This window comes from Botryllus schlosseri, chromosome 12 (genome assembly GCF_051294905.1).
Source record: "Botryllus schlosseri isolate E-star chromosome 12, Bs_hap1, whole genome shotgun sequence".
Taxonomy (NCBI): Eukaryota; Metazoa; Chordata; class Ascidiacea; order Stolidobranchia; family Styelidae; genus Botryllus; species Botryllus schlosseri.
In genome coordinates, this window is record NC_137247.1 from 13685302 (window position 1) to 13707741 (window position 22440).

At 38.9% G+C, this 22440-nt stretch overlaps 1 protein-coding gene across 1 annotated transcript; it reads right to left on the reverse strand.

The window, feature by feature from the left end:
* Positions 1-752: 752 nt before the first annotated feature.
* On the reverse strand, positions 753-21430 carry LOC145451840 (uncharacterized). Its single transcript, XM_080330068.1, has 21 exons — positions 20387-21430; positions 15681-16123; positions 14731-14881; positions 14443-14602; positions 14049-14122; positions 13761-13991; positions 13391-13509; positions 13257-13332; positions 12953-13192; positions 12607-12764; positions 11493-11598; positions 11309-11430; positions 6957-7058; positions 6736-6902; positions 5902-6060; positions 4092-4214; positions 2253-2519; positions 2077-2161; positions 1927-2015; positions 1061-1235; positions 753-1005 (listed from the first exon to the last, which is right to left on the reverse strand). Exons 1-21 carry the CDS (start codon positions 20529-20531, stop codon positions 940-942), a joined length of 3258 nt encoding a protein of 1085 aa, XP_080186194.1. The 5' UTR covers positions 20532-21430; the 3' UTR covers positions 753-939.
* Between the last annotated feature and the right edge of the window lie 1010 nt (positions 21431-22440).

The following is a 22440-nucleotide window of genomic DNA, read 5'->3' on the forward strand; positions in this document are numbered from 1 at the left end:
TCTGTACCCATGGTCAGTGTTGTGTTTTCAGCAGTAGTGTATCTGGATCAGTATGTTCTTTTTGTGAGACTTTGCATAAGTATAGTCCTTTTTGGAAGCATTAGCTTGCACTCGGAGTTTGAAATTACCTGCATAATACCATTTAGTTTTTACAGTTTACACTTCTTTTCATTATGAAGACTTTTTCAACTATAAAGGGAACAATTTGTAAGTTCAGTTAAAAAGAAACGGCTCAAGGATTTGGAAGAAATATAAGCACTTTCATAAAATGCCTCCTCAGACTGTCGAATAGGAATAATATGGACAATTGCACAATGTCCTTCACTTTTTGTAGGTTTTGCAGTCAATTGATTGCTTTATTCTCTGTTCCAACATGAAACGTAATGTAGTAAAGCTTTTGAGAAATAGATTTTTGCAGACAATGTTACACTAACAACTTCGCTAAGACATGTGATACTGCAAGACCATCTTGCATAACATTCTAGCAACCATCAACCTGTCGCCGCATTTCACTAATCAGATTTTGTAGCACGAGTTGTCCATTTCCAGTATGCAACCGCCAATTACCTAGGTCACGCTCAATCTTTCAATTTTGGAATTATGTCACAATAGCCTGGTCTGAAATCACATAATGCAAAGTATTTCTGGGTGGAATATAATCCGAGTGTTTGAGACTCCGTGTTTCATGTCTGACATGCGAGGTACGTGGACCACACATCTCCTGGTTGAAAACTGAACACCGCCCTCACCACTATACTATTACATTTTTTACTTTGCTGGCATTTAAAAACAAGAAAATGAGGTATAAAAAAACACTAAAATCAAACATCAAGAAGTCCCGAATCAAACGAGGCACCGTTAATGAACAGATTAACAAATGCATGATTTCCACATTTTTGACGCTGCAGTTCCGAGCACAAATTCCCAGTCCTTTACCTTTCACGACCACAACCCGCGACTTTCTTCAGACACAATGTTCTGGGAACGAATGCTCTTTTGAAAATCCTAAAGTATTATGGGTTGAAATTCTGGTTTGGGTAGGTAAAGAGATTCCGCGCACCTCAAGAAAGCTAACGGGAACTTCTGGGACGCACTGTATCAATTCTGACAAGCTCCTGTTGGCGATGTCGTTCAATTTGAAATGTGACAGGAGCTTCTGCGCGACTAGCAGGTTGATCGTAGGAAATTGCGCTACGAAGCACTCGTCCCGACCGAATTCATTTGCTTTTAAACCACTGAAATGGATGAATATACTTGGTAGCTTTTTACGCAGGCTGTAAATTCCAGAAAGGCTATTCTAATATCATCAAGTTTACTTATGTTCATACACGTTTACCTGGATTTCTTGAATATGACAATTTAGTTAGGCAACAAACCTAACAGCGGCTTCGTTTTTTGTTGTCCAAGTGTAATTATTCTATGAATACTTCTTTATTTGTAAGTAAAAACCTAAAATACTGTCTCTCTCATCAGAACGTGAACTGCACGGGCCAGCATCAAAAAGTGGCTTGAGAAGATGCGTGCATGATCTTTAAATATGTGTCGTTGTAACAAAATTACTATGTACCAGTGTTGAAAAGGCTGGCTATTCACGAGGCCATGACGGATGAGCCACCAAGCATTAAAGAACAAACAAATCCATCAGTAGACTATTTTCTGCATATAACGTACGGTAATAATATGTAGGGCAAAATGTTTGAAAAACTAACATCAGAGTCTATACGACTAAAAATTATTTCCGCAAAAAGGCCTATGTTTCGGCCAAATACATTTCCATGGTGATGGACGGTCATGGCAAATAGTATTCTAACTGAAATTGTGGTTCCTAAAATATTTGGCTTTGAAACGTATCCGAGCATAGCACATAATAATAAAAATAAAATCACTTGAATAGATAACGCAAGTAGAAGATGCCTACTGAAATACCTGATGCTTTTCTCCGATGCCAGCCTTGCCAGCATTCTGCTGATTAATTTGGCAAATTCTTCGCCATCATTTACATACAAAACCGAAATCTAAACCAACAGTACAAAGCTTTTAGTAGGAATAGTGACAAGGTATGCTTGACTTGAAAACCTTGTACTCCATGCGACTAGTCAACTGGCTTACTGCATCTGTCAATTTTTCCATGTTATCGAGAAAAGGCCCGCCGGACGAGTACCTATAAAATATCGACACAATACTTGACCATGTTGTAACTGCAACATAATCACACAGAGCAAGGCAGAAAAATCCAATATAATATTACATACCTAAACTGTCCAGGTGATAAGTGGCAAATCACGAGATAACACTTTGTGAATTTTGCCTGCATTTTCCATGCTCTGTCGATAGCTCGTTCCATGTTATGCCGTACATTCGCTTCGCACAAAATGGAACAGTCTTCCACGATCATGCACGTCGTCAATGATATGATCACGTCGGGATTATCAGAGAAATGGCTTTCGAAAATGTCTGTATTCCTGTTCTGGTTATCCCAGGTGCATTCCTGAGTGTCGCTTATTACGGTGATGTTATGCCTGAAAAGATACAAAACCCAATCCGTATGTTATCATGTGGCAGGTAAATGGAGATTACCGAGGAAGTAAGTTTGTATTAAGTTCGAATTACAACATAGACTTCAATACAGGTTGTCATAATTTTCTTGCATCGACGGCAAAGGAACCACCACAGGTGACAGCTTTAATGGAAAATACCGTAAATCCCGAGAGCTCAATGTCAAATATCCATAGCAATTAAAGCCATTGTCAGACACGTAAACTATTATCGTGACAAAGCATCTTGAGACATTTGGAATGGATCTTAGAATTGAGTTTCAAACTTCTGTTTTCTCTACAAGCGGGCTTTTGTGGCTTTCCTTGAGACTGCAAGTTTGTTCAAATGATTTCGTGCCTTGATGTGAGTCTGAACTGTAATCTGATATTTGGTTGTGTTAACCCTTACGAGGTGGGGCCATATTTTGCAGAATTGACCTTCAATTTTCAAATTCTCACCGTGACCCCACCAGGTCTTGAATCTGGGCCGTTCCGGTTTACAAGTGGGCGGAGTATAGCCCTCTACCGATTCCACCCTTGATCGACACCCCATGACATGTCTGAGGTTTTGTAATAAGTTTAAATGAACAAGCTTTTCCCCCCAAAAAATCTCTCTCTCTCTCAATTTTCAAGGCTGACCCTCAGGATGGCGTCAGAGAGAGGAATGTGATGCTTCAGTGCGTAGCCACTGTTGCCTGGTTTCAAACAAGCCGTCAACCATGGTTGTAAACCGTGCGGTTCGTCAGATATCGAAAAATGGAAAATACATATAAAATTTTAAAATGGGCGTGGTCAGTGAGTGGTCATCAAGGTCAAGTTAATGATCAAGACTCAATCGGCCCCTACAGTCCGGTTTATGGCATAAAACAACGCGATATGCTTTCTTTTGTCATATCCAACCATTTGCAGGCATAGTATGACTCATATACCGACTGCATTTGCACTTGAACTTGACCTAGAACTTGAAAATCACTGAAGTGTGACCAAAATTTACAAATCCCCCTCAGAAAACTTTCCAGAAAACGTTTTGATGTTTGAAACGGTGAAAATTTACACAGAAAACCGTACATGTTGACTTCTGATGTTCTGGCAGATTTTCCGACAATATTTCCCACTCGGAAAATACCCGGAAGTTTTAGGTGATAACCATATTTTATTTAATTTTTTATTTTTTGTTTATTTTTACAAACCAAAATTTTTGAGTAAGGTACCAAATACATCGGAAGTCTCAGCTTTTCAAAAAACGTATAACCCGATGTCTAGGGCGTGTCAACATGGAGAAATCGGTGTCGAAGACATGCCATATCAAATATGATACGCCCACCTCGTAAGGGTTAAGAATAGGTATTAGTATAATGAGATAACACTAGAAATTTGTATTGCCAAGACTATTTGAATACAAGTGTTTCCATTGATGCGAGCACAGAGGACCATCTTGCAACATCTGCTGTGTCTGGAATACGATAATTCTCATCTGTTCATACAGACAAAATTACCAAATTTATGTTTGGTGATGACAAAAGTACTGGTACAACGGACATTGTCAATTCTGCATACCTAGTTTCAAGAAGTTGCACAAGGTACGGATGCATTGTGATCTTCCTCGAGGCTATTATAGACAATTCATTTCTGGTAACCGCACACGGATTGTTCATATCCTGAAGATCTTGAAAGTCAGTCCTATGAAAAGACAACACATTATATTCCAGACATAAGAAATGGTATTATGTATGACATGGTCAAAATCGACATGGGGAAACTTTCGATATGGCTGTGACCACACCACTCTCTTTCTAATGATACTGCTATTGCTTAACTATTCATCAGATTTGTGATGACGGGGTGAATTTTCAGAGATGGAGATGAAGAGAAGGATCCTCAGAGGGTCGAGGGAGTCTATATTATATGATGTCACAATACTTATAACATCAAATTGTGGTGATGTCACCTTTTCACTTTTTCTGACTTGTTAATTGTTAGAACGTCTAGATCAGCTGTTCTTAACCTTTTTTGACACGCGCCCCCTTGGCGATGGTCAAAAAAATCGCGCCCCCCCTGAACCCCCTTACAATTATCGTCATGTCAAAAAAAGCACATCTTTTAATACAGAGGTGGGCAACCTTCCTGCTAATCATGGCCGCATTTCGATTACTTATGTAGCCTAAGGCCGCATTCCAGGACATAGCTGCAATGAACGATCTGGACGCAAAATGCCTATGGTAAACTATCCATATCCATTCCCGATGAACTCCGGACTATTCTACTTTTCACAACGGCCTATTGTACGCACCGAAATCGCGAGTGGCAATGTTATGAATAGTTGCTAGGAGTGGATACTGTCACGCGGAGTGCGAAAATTTTTCAGAGCTGCGAATGAAATATTATTTCTTGAGGATTCCCATTCCTGCACCAATTAAAATGGGCGCTACTGCATTAAAATCGGAAAATGAAGTCTTGTTGAATTGCGCGGTGCGCGAAGAAAATTTCAAGATTAAATATAATCTCTCGAAAATTCGGGAGGGAATTCGTAATTGCAATTTGCATGTCTGCAGCTGCCAACACATACTAATTGAATTAGGCGTCGACGGCCGCTCAAATTCCGTTCTACGGCCGCATGCGGCCGTATGGGCTGCCCACCCCTGATATAATACTATACATAAGGTATATCTTACGCCAATTTTGAATCCGCATTACAGTTGCTCAGTCTTTTACATTGCTGACAAACTTCCCCAAACTTGTTTGAAAATAACAAAAAAATAAAAACATCGAAAAAGACATCAATTAATTTCAAGGTACGTTGCACTGACACTAATCCTGATGCTGGTAGCGACTACAGAGAGCACGGCGTCGTTCTGTCCTGACATGCTAAATTTGATCAGTTTTAGAAATGAATTAAATTGTGTGGATTTATAGCCAAATTGAGGGCGAACCGTGCATGCATCTAAGTCTGTCTTAGGAAGTGCAGTTCGCCAGCTATCAACAGCAGCTACCTAGGGCACAGAGATTTGGGCTACTGCCAAAGCTATAAAGTAATGAATGACTTGCACGTAGGAATTTCTCTAAATCTTCAAAGAATATCAAAAATTTGCTCAAATGAAGTTGAAGTCAGCCTATACTCCGACTGCTGGAGTTTGAGTTTGTCAAGCTCTCTAGAATACGAATTAAGTTTAATCTTCAATAATCGTATCTTCAGAATGGTTGTGAAACACATGTTTAGTCACAATTTATACAGACATTGACAAAATTGACTAAAAATTTCTCGAGCCCCACCTGAGAGCCTCCCACGCCCCCCAAGGGGGGCGCGCCCCCCAGGTTGAGAACCCCTGGTCTAGATTGGTTGATCTGATACACTAATTTAGCAACTTACTTTTCGATGTCCATCGCAATGTGGCATATGCGGTGTTTTGCAGAAATATCCATCCAAGGAGAATTTGGATAGCTTTCGTACTCCAAAAATAAATTGTATTCGGACCAGTCCACTGTACATATTGAGTATTCAGTTGACACCATTGTAACGTTGCATCCTCTGCAAAAAATATGACCGGGCTTGCTATTGGATCACAAACTTGTATGATTGAATAGTATATTGAAGTTCTGTACCCCCAAGAAGCTCTTCAAACCTATATGAAAGTAAACGATAATTCAAATTGGAGAAGTCAATACAGTCGCCGGTGCTGTGGGTCAATCAATGAATCTGAATGTACTGACGTAGTATTTTGATACAATGTTTCTCTGTATTTATCCTCCAATGGATCACAATAACATGAAAATGGCCAGTAAATTCAGAATGGAGGTGCACTATTGCGTTCCTGAATTACCAATTCTCGCCATGGAATTTGGCGCTGAGCTGTTGCGAGTTTCCATTGTTTAGTAAAAAAATGAGTCTGAACTAATATGAAAGTTACTATGATACAGGAACTGTTTGCCTAGTGGTTATCAAAATTTCACTCATCGATGCAAACATATCATAAAACAACTTTAAACTTCAAAACACCAAAGTTTCAAAATTATTTACTTTTGCCTAGTAGCAGAAGAAATGGTCCAAAAACATAACCACTTGAGTACTGGGTGCAAGTATCCAGAGCCTACCTGAGTACTCCAAAAAGTAGAAAAGTACTTTGTTTCTGACCACCACTGACTATAAGCTGTGCCGCAAGTGAAAAAAGGCTGGGCGGCACCATTCTAAAACAAGGCCACGTACTCAGCTATGGCTTGAGACAACTCCTTGGTGCTGTAATAATGATCGTTTGCGACGGGCAACACAACAGTCTTTAACGAGTTTGAAAATTCTACTGCATTCAACTCATCGATCGCCTTTGTTAATTCCTCAATCAGTAGACCGCAAACGTTCCGGATTATCAACAAAACCTAAAATTTATGAATTAGGCCACGCCCGTCAGGAATTATTTTGTGTCGACATACTTTGCTTGGAACAACTCCTCTTCTGAGGTCTTTCGTGAATCTTTCGCGGAGAATTTTCAGAGTCTCCAGGATCTTGGGATGTTGAAAACTGTCCTGTAGGTTCTTTTAGCGTCATTAGAATTAGCAGAGGAAAATTAAATTCAGATAAGACACAATGACGGGGGCTTTTCACTTCATTTGACGGTGCTGCCCACAACCAATATAACAACAATCATCATTACTTCCTTGGATATGAAATGAAATAAATCGAACTTATTTGTGGACACTCAATTTTAGTATGTCTGACACAGGTATTTGAAGGACCAAGAAAAGACAAAGATAGGCAACTAGAAATACTCCATCCAAAACCGTGTGAGTGATCCTAAAGGTGATATGGAAAGACAAATGCGTCCTGAATTGGATGATTTCTAAATTTGGATTGAAAACAGTACTTATTTTTACTATAAGATAACAAATGATGATTACATAGGCCTACTTGTGAGCACTACTTCAACAAACGTTATCATTTCTGATTATCACTATAATGCAAAATTTGGTAATTTTGTGTACTTGTCATTACTACATCACAACGAGAAAAAAAATCTTTCTATATTTCGAATTTGGTACACCCAATTTAGTGATGTTTGCTGCTGATGAAAGTCAGTCGAAAAGCTTCGAGTGGAATAAATTTGGAAATAAAAACACATTGTTTGTTGCAATATTGAAGTTCTGTACTTATATTTGATCGTAATAATAATAATAATGAAAGTATGCAGATACTCATGTTGATGTGTCATCAAATTCTCCAAAACACAAGCTATGCAACTAGGTTCTAGCTATTAACACTGGAAATACCAAGTGGCTCTTTTGACACATATATATTTTTGAATTGCTGGCATTTTGTCAAATCTTGCATTGTACGGCTGAAACTTCCTGACAATTATTTATTTTCTGTAGACAACCTTCCGCGTGATTTTCATCACTCATATATAACAAATGAAAAAGTTATATACAGAACTACCTAGAAATACCGAGTGGCTTTTTTGATGCATTTTATCCCGCAAGGCATCGCAGCATGATATTATTGACACTGGTTATGTATATGTCAAACGCAGACAAGTTGTTTTCACCAACATAATGTTATCAATGTCGGTATGGTGTAACTGTGTTCGCAACATCCCTTGTAATAGAGGGCAGTGCTCAAAATTTAACAGAAAATGACAACTGGAACGTATCACTAGCATACAGAAACCCGGCATCTTTATTGGCCATATTATTATACTAGGGCTGCACCAGGGCATAATGGCGTTTGCCCTCATTTGCTCTAGTCTGCGGAATGGATCTTGGGGGGCGGGAGGGGGTGGCTGGCTGGCTGGCTCTAGTACAGCGGTTCTCAACCGGGGGTCCGCGGACCCCTAGGGGTCCGCGAAGCAATTTCAGGGGGTCCGCGAGACCTCTAAATTTCAAAATGGTTGATATACTAATTTTTATTTTATTTTTTTAATTTGAGAAAGCATGAAGGCAGTTTCACACCACAACTGCTAAATCCTCATGACATGAACTATCGTAGTGTGGAAATTCATTATCCTTACCTATTTTCCAATAACCTGTTGATACAAACATATTGCTGTTTAGAGACGTTTAGTTTGGGTTTGTGGAGAAAATAAAAATATGGAGATAGTAACGTCAATCAGGGTGACTTCGTAATGTCTGCGAAACCTTCTCCATTTGAAGTTGTCAGTCTCATCAAATTAGTGAACAGTCGTTTGAAATAAATATTTCCGAAGTGTTTCCTAATTTGTCACAATGCAGGGATTGAAACCTCGCCACGAAACCCATTTTATCCCGTGAAATATATATAACCACTATTCGAACAGCTTCTTGGATGCACAGAACTTCAATACACAATTGCATAGTATATTCATATTGAAATGAACCAGAATATTTTCGGCTGACACTCGTCATAAATCGGACAATGATATACCTGCTCTTAAAGCTCGACTATCAGATTTGGCGCATTCTTATTGCGGATGCCCTATCGACAAGGCTGGTTTTTTGATGAACAAGGAGTGTTTCGTTGATATCAAAGCATTACGCTCCAACCCTGAAATTCATATCACCAGTTATGTTGGTATGCAGCCTTGTCTTGTTAATGTTCAATTGTTCATGGTCGAAAATGTTTGCTCGTAAATATATCTGTAAACCGAACAGAACAAGTCGTTTCATGACAGTCTTTCTCAGGTTGGAAAACTTGGATCCATTCTTCGGCGCATAAAATTTGTCTCTACTTTTAGATTAGGATTTCACTTTGACGGTAGAAACTCTCTGCGGGCCGATCAAAATGCTGTAGCGGCTCAATCCGGCCCGCGGTCCGTATGTTGCCCGTCCCTGCGCTAGATGCTGGACGTGATATGTTCATAAAATATATGTTTCTTCATTTTGCGATCACACCAAAAGTATCGTCGGAAGCGTTGTGCGTTAATATTGCATTAGCCTCAATCTATCTTTGCGGAAATGATTTTCGGCACTCCTCGTTCATGTCGGAACGAAGACGCGGATTTTAAAGACACGAACACGTAGGCTACTTCAAGCAATACAGCAGCAAAATTAGCTTTGAAATAATAAAAGTCTACCAACTTCTACATAAATAGTATGTTATTTTCAAGAAAAATCATTATTTTGCTGTTTATCATAAGCCTACAGTTCACATTTGCACAAGATGGATGAAGGTTGCACCATGATAGACCTAAAATTGAACTAAAACTTGAGGGGGTCCGCGAGGGTCCGTGACGGTCAAAAGGGGTCCGCGAAGCCAAAAAGGTTGAGAACCACTGCTCTAGTAAATAGAATGGGTATGAGGACTGAGTACATTATGTCTAGTCAGACCAGTGGTTCCCAGCCTTTTTCGACCCATCGCCCCCTTTTCAAGGTCAACACCGATCACCGAAAATTGGGCATACAAACTGTAATCACCGGTGGGTTGACTATAAAAAAAAAAGGTCAAATTTTCGGCTTGATGTCTAATTTGACACACTTTTGTAAGTAAATTTCCGTGCGTTGACTAAATAAAAAGGTCAGCGGTATTTACGCGTCATCGCCCCCCTATCGCCCCCTTCGCTATTTTCGCCCCCTTTGTCCATTTTCGCCCCACCTGCTGCCCCTTTGTCATTTTCGCCCCCCCTAGACCGCCAAATCGCCCCCTGGGGGGTGTTATCGCCCACGTTGGGAACCACTGAGTCAGACCCTCTCGACGAACTGGTTCATGGCAATCATAAACTTTCTATTGGCATAAAGCTTGTAAAAAGGTGTAGACTCAATAAAGATAAATTTTGTTTTGATTTACTACATGGCCAAGAGCCAGAAAAATTGGGATAAAATGTTAGATGATGGATGCTGCAGCGAGCAAGTATTTGTGCAAGGGCTTCTCATATTTATGCTCATTATAATAATGCGATAAATAGGATGCAACCCCTTTTCGAACAATGTTACCGGCAATAACTTTCTATATCTCTCAATGTTGCTGTATACGCATTGCGAAGAAACATATGACCTAGTTGACACTTTGTGAAAAGTTGCACGAGCTTCCCCTGGCCGTGAAGGAAAAAAGCAGCTTCTGTAGCCACACTTTTCAGAACTATAACCACGTCCATAAGTGTAACTTCGAGATACCACTACAGATCGAAGTATGTACATTGTACATGTATATTGAGCCCACTTCAACCGAACGTAACTGTTTCCCTCAGAAACAACACAGACAAGAAACCAGAGACGGTTATATTTTATAACTTAACCAAAGCAGGGGGGATATTATTATTGACAAAATCATGAGGTAGTATTCTATAAGGGCATCAGCAAGTTGATGATGGGCCGTGCATGCTTTCTTGGAAAGCCCACTTGCCAAAAGGCTGATACCGTAAAAATATGCAGATCCAGGCTCATCGCGAGATTGCAATATGCAACTCCTAGCTGATGAGCTTTGTGAAATGTCAGCAAGAACCAATAATTATGATGTGGCTGAAGCGGATCTGGAACCGACCCAAAAATTTCAAAGAACGTGCTCAAATACCAAATGCGCACCCGAACGACCCTGATATATCGCACCAATAAAACGGCGATTTGAGATAAGTGTTGCACAAAAGTGTGTCTAAAATATTGCAATTGTGACCGCAATAAACAATTTCTGATACCGTTTATAGATCTTTGTGTTGATTTTTAGCCTCCTTGGATGCATTGAATCAGAAAAACTACAACACGAGTCAAAAAGCCACTTGGGTCGTACCAGGTAGTTCGAAGAAGTTCCGGTATTTCTATTGCTAACGCAGATTCATGTCAAAAAACAAATCGATATCAAGCACTATGTTAATCTCACTAACTTGAAGGATTGATATTGCGTTCGGCAGCACAGTAGCCAGAAAATCGTATTCCCTCTTTCCGGTCATGGCCGCCACACCTTTCAACTGTTCCTGCTTCTTGGTATAAAACTCATATAAATAGCCTGGAAAGAACACCCACAGATAATATATAATTTGCACAAAGTTGGATCGCAAGCAAAATTACCAGAAGCCGAGGCCAAGGACAGCGCGATCAATTTTGATTTGCAAACAAGGAAACAGTAAAGCACTGCAGAGGTTACATCGATACAGTCTATAGAAATCCCTTTTTCCTAAATAGATGTAAAACAATTTAATGGGAGCAAGTCTGGTCTAATAAAGTGCCTGGCACTTTCTGTGGTAAGCAATACAGTGAGTCCTAATGTTGAATACATGTAATACACAGCGGATGGGGGACTAATTCTATCAATGCAAAATTCAGAGATTCGTTGTGTTGTAGAGAATAAAGATAATATCACAATGTCACAGTGGTAACTTTTGGATCAGGTACGCCTTCTGCCATCCTTCCAGATTATATTGAATTCGTGTTCAGTAAACTACCTGCATGCAACAGTAACAATTTTTCAATTACAAGTTATTACAAATTTATAACGTTCAAATTATATGCGAATCACCCTTATTGTACAAAACTGAGCGAAAAATTCCATCATTGCTACGAACAAAACAGCGAATGGATCGAATCAAGCCAACAGAAGTTGCCGACTGCGGGCCTAGTACCAGCAATTCCATCCCAGATTCCTTCTTTTGACAACAAAGCATGTAAGTTACTGGCCACTATCAAACATATTGACTTCGACTACTGACACTCCATTTTCATTGTTTGTCCTCTCATGTTAGCTCCTGTTACATTTGAATCAGTATGCATGCCTCTTATTTGTATGTTCTACATGTCTGATTGAAAGACTACTATAATTCATTTTGACAAGTATGTTTTCGTTTTATCACAATCATGATTTGTTTTAAATGAGAACACAATTAATAAACCGAACTGAGTATCTCGTATGTATCAATAGTAAAATATCGATAATATTACAGTTGATTTTATTGCATCATAGTTTTGTAAAGAAAGTTTGAAATTTGCGTGCTCAAGTTTGGTAAAAGACAATGTACCATAGCCTGTTATATGGAATTGAGTCTTGAATGCGAGTGTTCTGTACTCTTTTCTGAAATTGGAAAGCATATACACTAGTACACTTGCGGTTAATATCGAACGATTTGTACGAAAGTTCAGCTATAACTAATTTGAGTTACCAAAACGTTGCATCATATGATATAATTACCTGTATTTCCTTTTTTACAGTTCTCAAATGATATCGCAGGACGTCCTCTTCGAGGGTTGCAAAATCCTCTTTCATGCCGATCACTCCTGATTTACGCAATAAGAAGATTGCTGGTTCTACAAGAGCCTGCATCGTCCTCAAAACTTGCGAAAGTGTACCTCAAAAATGTAAACATGACTGTCAAATAACAAAAAGTTGTGAAAATCGCAATTCCTTCGTAGGGTTACTTCAGTATTGGTGGGAAAAGGTTTCTTTTACCATTTCAAATTTTCCACTTGAACCAGTTGAATTAAATTTGAGGAATATCTACTCCTTGGCAAGAAACAGACAATAATATAGATGAAACCTGTTAAGTTTATTCGAACAAGTCTGTAATGATCATCACTATCAGGCTTCGTTGACTTTGTATCCGCGGTGAATTTATATGTGTATCCGACAGACTTGCCAATCGCTTTTTTGCGTTTCTTCGATGGCCTTGCATTTTCTGATGTTGACTTTGATTTCAAAGTACCCCTTTTCGCAAGTTGACCAATGAATTCGTCAATTCTTGAAACATATTTATTGCTGTCATTCGAAGATTGAAGTCCTGAATCAAAGGAGCAAGTGGAAGAATTGATACTACCTAATCACGCACAAACATGCGCCATTACCTGATTTGTATGACAAATTTTCATCGGAGATACAAAGTGATTTTGCTTTACGATTCACAGATTGATCATGGCGACTCTACGACGAGTCACAATTGTCAGTACACAAAAATTATCCAGCCCTTTTCATCACAAACCTCAATTGCGTTATCATTGCCAGCAAGCTGCATTTCATAACTGAAGTGATTTTCAGATTTTGAGTCTCTTTCAGTGGATGTCGTTAGCAGTTGCTCCGGTTGTTCTTCGGAAAATAACCCTACGATCAATAATATGATAGCGAAAACGTTGTGAGCAATAGAGACTTGACTGATGACAGGAAAAGCGTACACAGAATTTGCAGATATAGATGTATTTACAACTGTATATATATATGGAGAGCAAAGTTAGGACAAGAATGCATCATGGTACCCCAGAGATCTCATCATTCCCCACAGTTATGTATGCAATTTACTGACAGCACCGTGGTATCAATGGGAAGCCGTTCCTTGAAAATACTCAGATATTCACCTTCAAACGCGTAGACTGCATCTATTTCGGTGTGTTCCAAGTCTGTGCCTTTGCTGACAGCCAGAATTTCGTGTGTCATAACTTGCCTATCAGTTGTTCGCAAATCTTGCTTCCAAGCATAATTTGTCATATCCTCTTCCACATCCTTGATATATTCTGGACTAAGTTTAATTTGCTTTGAACAATCAACACGTCGCGGTTCATTCAATCCAGACTTTGAGATCTCAGGTTCTGTAGAAATGCAGATATCTCAAAGATTTCACTATGTCACATGCTTACTAGCTATACCTGGAATAGATATCCTTGTCAGTTCGACTGGTCCGCAATCGAATGTTCTGTCTGATCCATGTTTAGTTGCGTAACTAATGCAATGCAGGAAGTATGTTAAAACTATTATAAACAGGCTTAAAATTGTCTTATCTCTTTGCGATACTTTGCACCTGGCATTGACGTAACATACATGTTTGGGTCAAGTTTTGATCACAAAAACATGTTTCAATGATGTAACCTACAACAAACACGGTATAATGTCTTGGAAGATCATTCATATTGTGATAAATTGCAAGGTAATGCCTAAATTTGACATTCAAAAATCGGAGAAACAATTTGGCATTGTAGAATTTGTGATATCAAATTTAAAAACGAAAACATAAACCATTAAAATTAAAAATATAGCACAAACCGTGAAAATTTCGTCACACTTGTGTCGGTGATTGGCACTTCATTCAACACCGGTGTTTCCGCCATCATCGAGATCGGAGTCGTCTGTATGCTTGACGGTAACTTTATTGGAGACTCGAATGTAGATATGGCAGGCTGCGTCTCTACAGTCAAGAGTTTGACTAAAAAGAAGACGAGACAAATTAATTCCTTCGTCTTGTTTGTGCCGTGAGTGAAATTAACCACAAAACTTTAAATTTGGTATGGCGAAACATAATGAATGTAAGGGTCTCAAGAGATCCTATCTCACAGATGTCTTCAGTCTGATTGCTTGATGCTGTTTCAATCTTTTCCAGTAATTCCTCCTGAAGGAATATTTTCTTCTGTACCAATCTGCAATGCTCCGTATTCCACTTCTCGTCATCAAGAAGCTCTTTGGCAGGGATTTCTTGAGGAGGAATCTGGGTTAAAGACAATGTTCATTTCATTTATGATAGAGGTCTCTAACACGGGGGTTTTAATCAAATACATATTTTTACCCCTTCCTACGGATTTGTGGACAATAGATTCTTGTGCTCATCTGTTTCGTTTCAATTATAAAATATACTTCCAGATATTGACCATCACTAAGGAATTATATTCAAGCATATTTTACCTACCAGTTTATTTCTTCTACGTGGTCGCCGATACCAGCGTGAAATGTAGCCTACTTCATTTGAAAAGTATACCCACATTGTTTTAACGATTTCCAGCCAATCAGCTTCATAAATCTTTTCATTAATTATTAGCAATGTTTTAATCAAATGCATCAATTTCTCTTCAGGCATATCTGTAATTCGATATTTGATCATGGCGAAGAGACATAATTTGCCACAGGCAATACTATTATTGCCAAAAATTGTTGAAATTTTATTTCTTTTACTCGGCTTCTACTGGATGGAATCGAGCCAAATTTGGTGTGCAGTGGTTTTTTAAACAACCTAAGAATTTAATCAGTGATCAGTGAGATAATGACATTTACTAAAAAAAGTTTTTTTGGACAGCCCTATTGACCAGTCATGGCCAGGGTCACTTTGGTACCCCCCTATCGGTTCATTATGTAGCATTGTAAAGTGTGTCTTGAGTAATAAGAAATAATAGAATCGGTTATTGCATTGTATCTGTTCATTGCATGTTGTATCTCAGTCTTGTAGTGTCTTTGTAATTGATTATTATATTGACAAACAAACGAATACATGGCTTAATCTGAGTAACTTTCACCTGAACAGACAATTCCGGTAAATCATGAAGTTGGATGAACTTATCATCCACGATAAGTTCATCAGCCTTTGACTGCATTTTTTTATTCATTTCCTTGAGCAATAATGAATCAATACTTTCTTCCGGATAGGAGCTTGGTTTTTCCAGATTCAGTGATTCTTCCAATGAAAATTTACCTTGAATGTCATCGTATGGATCAGACAACATCACCGCTGACTGCTTCCGTAGCAGTTTTGCTGTAGGTGGCTTTCTAGTCCTCAATTTATCACATGGAAGTACTTCTTCAAATTGAAATAAATTGGTGAAATTTAACGGACTGATATCACCAGCTGGATCTGTGACACTTGACTGAAGGCAGACTTCTAGCTTTTCGTGTCTTGAAGCCACTTCTTTTGGAAAATGGTCTTTGGTGGGTTTTTCGTCAACTTCATCATACTTTTTTGCTGTGAAATGTCAATGTTATAATTCTGTTGTTGTTGTTGTTGTAGCTTGCCAAGCAGGCTACGCCTACTTCATGGGGTTATGACGTGCGCGGGTCAGTCCATCCCAAATCAACTACATTTTTTACCATAGATAAGCCTATGGTCTTCAATTTCAGTCAGATTGCACTCAAACGGAGACAATCATAGCCTGATCAAAAGAAACCTAATTTTATCAAAATCGGATATGTCGTTGGAATTTTATCGCAGTTTGAAAAATAGCACTTTTTGCGTTCATTGAACCATGTCGAAATGTCTTTTCCTAAGACCTTATTTTGGAATCGTCATAAAATGGGCTGGGATGGAGTTTTCTTGGGTGAATCAATGTTTTTATGACTGCAGTTAAGCGAACTTTGAATATGAACAAGAATTTGCAGGATTTACCAAAAGGTTATTGGTCAAATGTATTGAGAGGGTAGGGACCTCAATAAAATCAGTCATGCGTGACACAATTTTCCATGCCGATTTGTGAAAAAAGGTATACTTCGATTTTGTTAATTGAGGTATCATATGAAAGCTGTTGGTGTCTAGCATTCATTCCTATCGTGCTCATAAGTGATTTAGCTCTCATTATTGTTTGTACACGAGTATTTAGTTACCTGGCTTTTCAAGTGCTAATTGCTCCTTTTTTGCAAATTGTTCAGACTAGTTTATTCCAAATCCATGACTGTGCAACGTGCATTCTCACTCAATATAGATGAGATCTCATGCAGGAAAGCAATTGACTGATGGAGTGGTACATAACTGTCATATACCGCAAGGATCTAAGCAGTTTTATAGCCTGAAAACTATGATCATGCTATTTCCCCTGTGTTTAAAGGTATTTTGGGTGGTATAATTTATACAGCTGCTCGGTTTTTGATAGATTACGCGTTTACGACCATTACTTGATTAAGTAGCCTATATATAGTAGCTAGCACTATCCATTTCATTCCCTGGTACAAGTGATATCAGACATTTAATCATCCTATTATTCAGTCAAAAATCTGAATACGGAGACAGCCGACGGAGTGCCTAGTTCTATAATTTACATAACATTTGACTCTAACATCTCCGAGTAACCAATATACATAGACAGTCAAGGTAAAATGATCAGTAGAAGGACAACCTTCGTGCTACAATCTGATTCCCAGGCACTGTTTATGACCTAGTAGTCGAAGTAACATTGTCATCACAATATTTGGGGATATTCTCAAAAATATTTTCTCCAGCTGAGAACTGTTCATATCGCCTCAACAATCGGTCAAATCTCATATAGGTAAACTACACAGCATAGTGGTAGAGCAATCATTCTCTCATCTGGCCAGTCGAGAACACTTGCAAAACATCAAAATTTGGAAATCAATTCCACAGAATTATTAAAACGCTGACCGAGCATGTTTACTCAAATCTATTCACAGATTCTCATTAAATTTCTTTTGGAGAACAGCTACATCTCCTGTACAACACCAGGGTTGTAACCAAGTCGCAAGCTTTCGAATCACTAGTCACTCTCACTTTTATAGTTCTGACTCCAGTCGAGTCATTTTCAATTCACCACCGAGTCAAGTAGCCTGAGTTTCAAGTCAGTGCGTAGAGGGGTGATGACTTGAGTCCGACTTGATTCAACTCCGGTTCAACCTACTTTTCCCAACTCTGCTCGAGTGATATAAAATGGCTCGGATTCATAATATCGTAATTTTCCTCAGTCCTAACAGTTTCTAGCCCTATTTTCCAAGTATCAAGACTGCTAGACGAAATAACAATAATGTGGTGAATTTACTATTCTTCAAAACTACAATGAATTGTCTTTCTTGGCAGTCTTAGTCTCGAGTCATATGACTTAGCTCGACTCATGAAGAATGACTCGAATACAAGTCGAGTCAATGCACAAATTTTCTTGAGTCAGGTCATTTAAGGCTCGTGAAAAAATGACTCGAGTCAAGTCAAGCGACTATAGTCATTACAACCCTGTACATGTACAGCACTTCCGTTGTTACACGAATTCTTAGCTTATGACTTGTAGGTACGCTGATAGTTTTTGTAATTTGATTGGATCACAAGATTTCAGTTGCAGTTTTGAACCTCTGTGATGATAATAAGTGTTTTGTAGTTGATGTCTCTGTTGATCAAGCTTATACTATATAAAGTATTGCTGCAAATGTAACCCTGGCATTCCTCTTTACCACATCCACATTACTAGTCAGAATACCTACACAGCAAAAGTTTAAAATAAGTAATGATATAGTTTTCATTGAAAAGTTTTTTCATCCTTATGCCGGGTCAGAATCTTCAAATCTCATGCTTTCAAATCATACATGTGACATGGAGCTTTCAAGATTGCAAGAGAAATCTTGGCCACTTACAAAGAATAACTCCGATGGAACCAAATCATAAATGTGCCTAGTGCAATTATCAAAATTATATTTTTCACCCATGCACAGCCGCTATGCCGCCAGACTGTTTAAAGATTCATTCATAGAAATGATGTAATGTATTTTAATAATCTATGCACGACTCACTAAAATATGAAATATAAAAAGCAGGAATATAAAGTAAGCCTTGCCCCAAGCTATTTAATATGCCTAATGAAGCATTAATCAATAATAATTGTCAAGAATGTGTATAAAATATATAACCTAAAATACCTTTAGACACATGAAAATACATGAATATAGTTTTCTTGCTATAATGCAGCTTAGATCCTTGAAATCACTAGTGGCATTGCTTTTATTGGACAGTGCTCATTCTTAGCTTTCATATGATACCTTACTCAATAAATTTGAAGTATACCTTTTTTCACAATTCACCCTGTAAATATTCATCACGCATGACTGGTTTTACTTCAGCCTCACCTTCAGCCCCCCTTTTAACCCCAAACGGTTAGGTTATTATCGTAATAAAAACATTCAAAATTAGTGTTAGGCTATGTACTTTCTGAAAATGTACTCTATTTAAAGCCATAGAGCAAGACTAATTTATATACAAATTCTGAAGTTTATGTTCCAAAAATCATACCTTTTCACGGTTGACTGGGCACAAAAAGTGCTCTTTTTCAAATCCTCATAAATTCTAAACCGCTGAATGGTTTTCCGCAAAATAACTTTTGTTCAGTTTGAAATATGTCTACGGTGCTTGGGAATTGCATTTAATGTTTATTTTGAAACACATGGTTATCTGCATTTGTTGATTTGGGCTGGAATTACCTGTGCACCTAACCAAATTTAGACTCTGATGTCACTCATGCCCGCATATGGTATTACCAGGGTTGCAAGTAACAAAGTCATAAGGTTCCGCGTCACAAGTCAACTCCCTTTAATAGTTTTGACTCGAGTCAATTGAGAATCATTTTCAATTCACCACCGAGTCAAATCCGAGTCCAAGTCAGCTAGTAGCGGGTCGAGTCCGACTCATATTGTTTTGACTCGAGTCCAAGTTATTATGCTTACTGTTCAGTTCAATCCACCATTTTCAACTCTGGTCGAGTGATATAGAATGGCTCACATTCATAACATAGTAATTTTCCTCAGTCCTAATGTTGTCTGGCCACATTTTCCAAGTATCAGGACTGATAGACAAAATACAAATACCAACAATGTGGTAACTTTACCATTCTTCGAAGTTACAATGAAATGTCTGTCTTGGCCGTCCCACTCTCGAGTCATAAGACTTGGCTCAAGTCATGCAAAATGACTCGACTACAAACCGAGTCAATACAAAAATTGACTCAAGTCGAGTCGAGTCATTTTACCCTTTTGAAAAAATGACTCGAGTCAACAAACAATCGCGACTCACGTCAAGTCATTACAACCCTGGGTATTACCAGCTCAATTCCAGGTCAATCAGTGGATTTTACATAAATTTCAAAACATTTACATCTACGAATAGATTTAGATTGGAAATGCGTCATTGTTGGCATCATAGGTCAGCAATGAAATATATAAATATTACCGTAGTTCTCTACTGGAATCTCGGTACGTTTTGCCTAGTATAACAGGTGAGCAGCGATGATTGTCCAAGTTAAAGTAATTGTCCAAGTATTAGTGAGCACAGGACACCGATTCCATACAGACCGTAGTAAATTCAATGTAGCCTAGTCTAGAACGAGATGTACGGTAGCGTTTCAATGGCTCTTAACGGCCTGTAAATCAAATGCAGTGCAAACTCTTGTAATATCGAAGTATCCGGATTTATATCTTGGTGGCCTAGGTCTAAAACCAAGTTGCTACAGCATTGCCTGCCACTAACCTTGAGAACACAGATCCCGGTAGCGAAAGCATTTCTCGCCGATGCTGTTCGGAATTTCAATCATTTGAAGCATGCATTGACGAGATAACAGAGCTGCTTCGTCGACATAGTGAGACTCGTAATCGATAGCAAGATAGCGAACCATCACGCCGGCGAGTAGTCAGCAGTTACCGGTAGAAACGGGTAAAATTGGATGACAGCTGAACTAGAGACTACCGATGAATAAATCGCCGTTCAGCAGCAATGCAGCATCAACTGTGATTATGACGTCATAGGTACATAGCAATCATGCATATCTTCTTGCGTTGTTGGTTAATGAAGCGTGTAGTTCTACTGCCTGGTGCCTGTCGAGTGTCGATGTATGGATAACTAGGTTAGTTATGTATAGTTGATGTTGACTGCTGCAAAATCAGGGCTGCAGGTTGCCGAGGGCCGGGTATTGCAGCTACGACTCTCAGTCGCGGAGCGGGATATGCTGCGCTCTGGGGGTGATTCAACACAGGCTGCATTTTTAATTCTTATCATTGCTTCAACACTTCTAGAATTATTTCATTTTCCATTTTTGATCAGATGATGAGATTTTACAACTACTATAGAAAGTCAATATGCTGCCCGTGGTACCGTCGCGTCATTCGTGTCTGCCTTGGATTCTCAGCTCCCTCAGTTATGATTATATCTCAAAATGTTCAAGAACCACTGCAATAGAGTATTGAGTCATTTTAGCTTCCAACAAAATATTGTTACGTTACAAAATGACGGTCGACGGTTGAAATTGATCATTATCGTGTATTAGTTTGAAGTCCAACCTTAGCAACGTGTATCCCAGCAATACCGTTAATATTCCTGTAATATGCAGCTAATTTAGTTACTGGTGAATACCTATTAAATTTAAGAAAGAAATGGTCAAGCGTGGTTGCTGAACAAGTCGTTGTTTCATCAATCATAATTGGACACAATTCTGTCTTCTCAAATCGATAGGCCTAATAGTTTTCAGGAATTCAGAAAAAGTAGGCCTACTTTCAATACATTTTAGAAATGCTTGCACTTATTCATCGTTACTATCTCTGGTTTTATGGGTCGTTTAAATTATTAAATATTTCATATTACCACATTATGAAAATTCTAGTCCCGGAAGAATGATGATTTAGATCAGTGGTTCTTAACCTTTTTTCCTCCAGCGCCCCCTTTCAAAAATTATTTTGCTCCAGCGCCCCCCAACCTCATATTGTAAGGAATGTAATAAAGACTATGAGTAAGAGGGAGGGCCGTAACAGCACTTCGTCAACCCCCTAAAAACGATTGCCTTGCGCACTCAGCGTGATAAACCAAACTTCTGAGGGCTTCGCCCACAAGAAACCCGTAGCGTGATTTCGATGGTCAGCGCTGAGTGAGCTGTTGTATGGGAAAATAAAGGGCACGTAATTAATAATTGAACATATTCGGGCGTGCCCGTAGGTGCAATAAATTTGTTACCAGGGACGTAACAGCACTTCGTCAGTCTCCAGACCCCCTTTCTGCTAGCCACTGTTTGCTGATACTCATCTACATAGGGTGTCCACTGTCCATTTACTGAGCCAGCTAATCTCATCTGGACGCGCGAGGCGCGAAAAGTTTCAATAATTAATGATTGAATTGGTCAATATAATCGGGAATTGCATGTATATTGATATCAATTTTTATGCTCTCTCTTCTCACGTAAACAGAATTACCGGTAGAGCTGAGTGATGTGTCATTGAAAAGGTACGACCCCTCAATAAGAATTATACGTCTTCGGACGTATACCCGTTGGCAGGAACGAAATAGCACTTCGTCAGGCCCGCCGAAAAAACTTGGGTCTTGGGCTCCCATAGGGTGATAAACCAACCGCCCCCATCACGTTGTTCGCTTTTGCCACGAAATCAGCTGTACTGTTTAGCGAGCCAGTGCGAAGCGCGAAAACTTTCGATATTTCATGATAAAATCGATCAGTAAGATCGGGAATTGCATATATATATTGCTATCAATTCCTTGTCCTCTCTGCTCACGTTACCAGATTTATCGGCATAGCTGAGTGA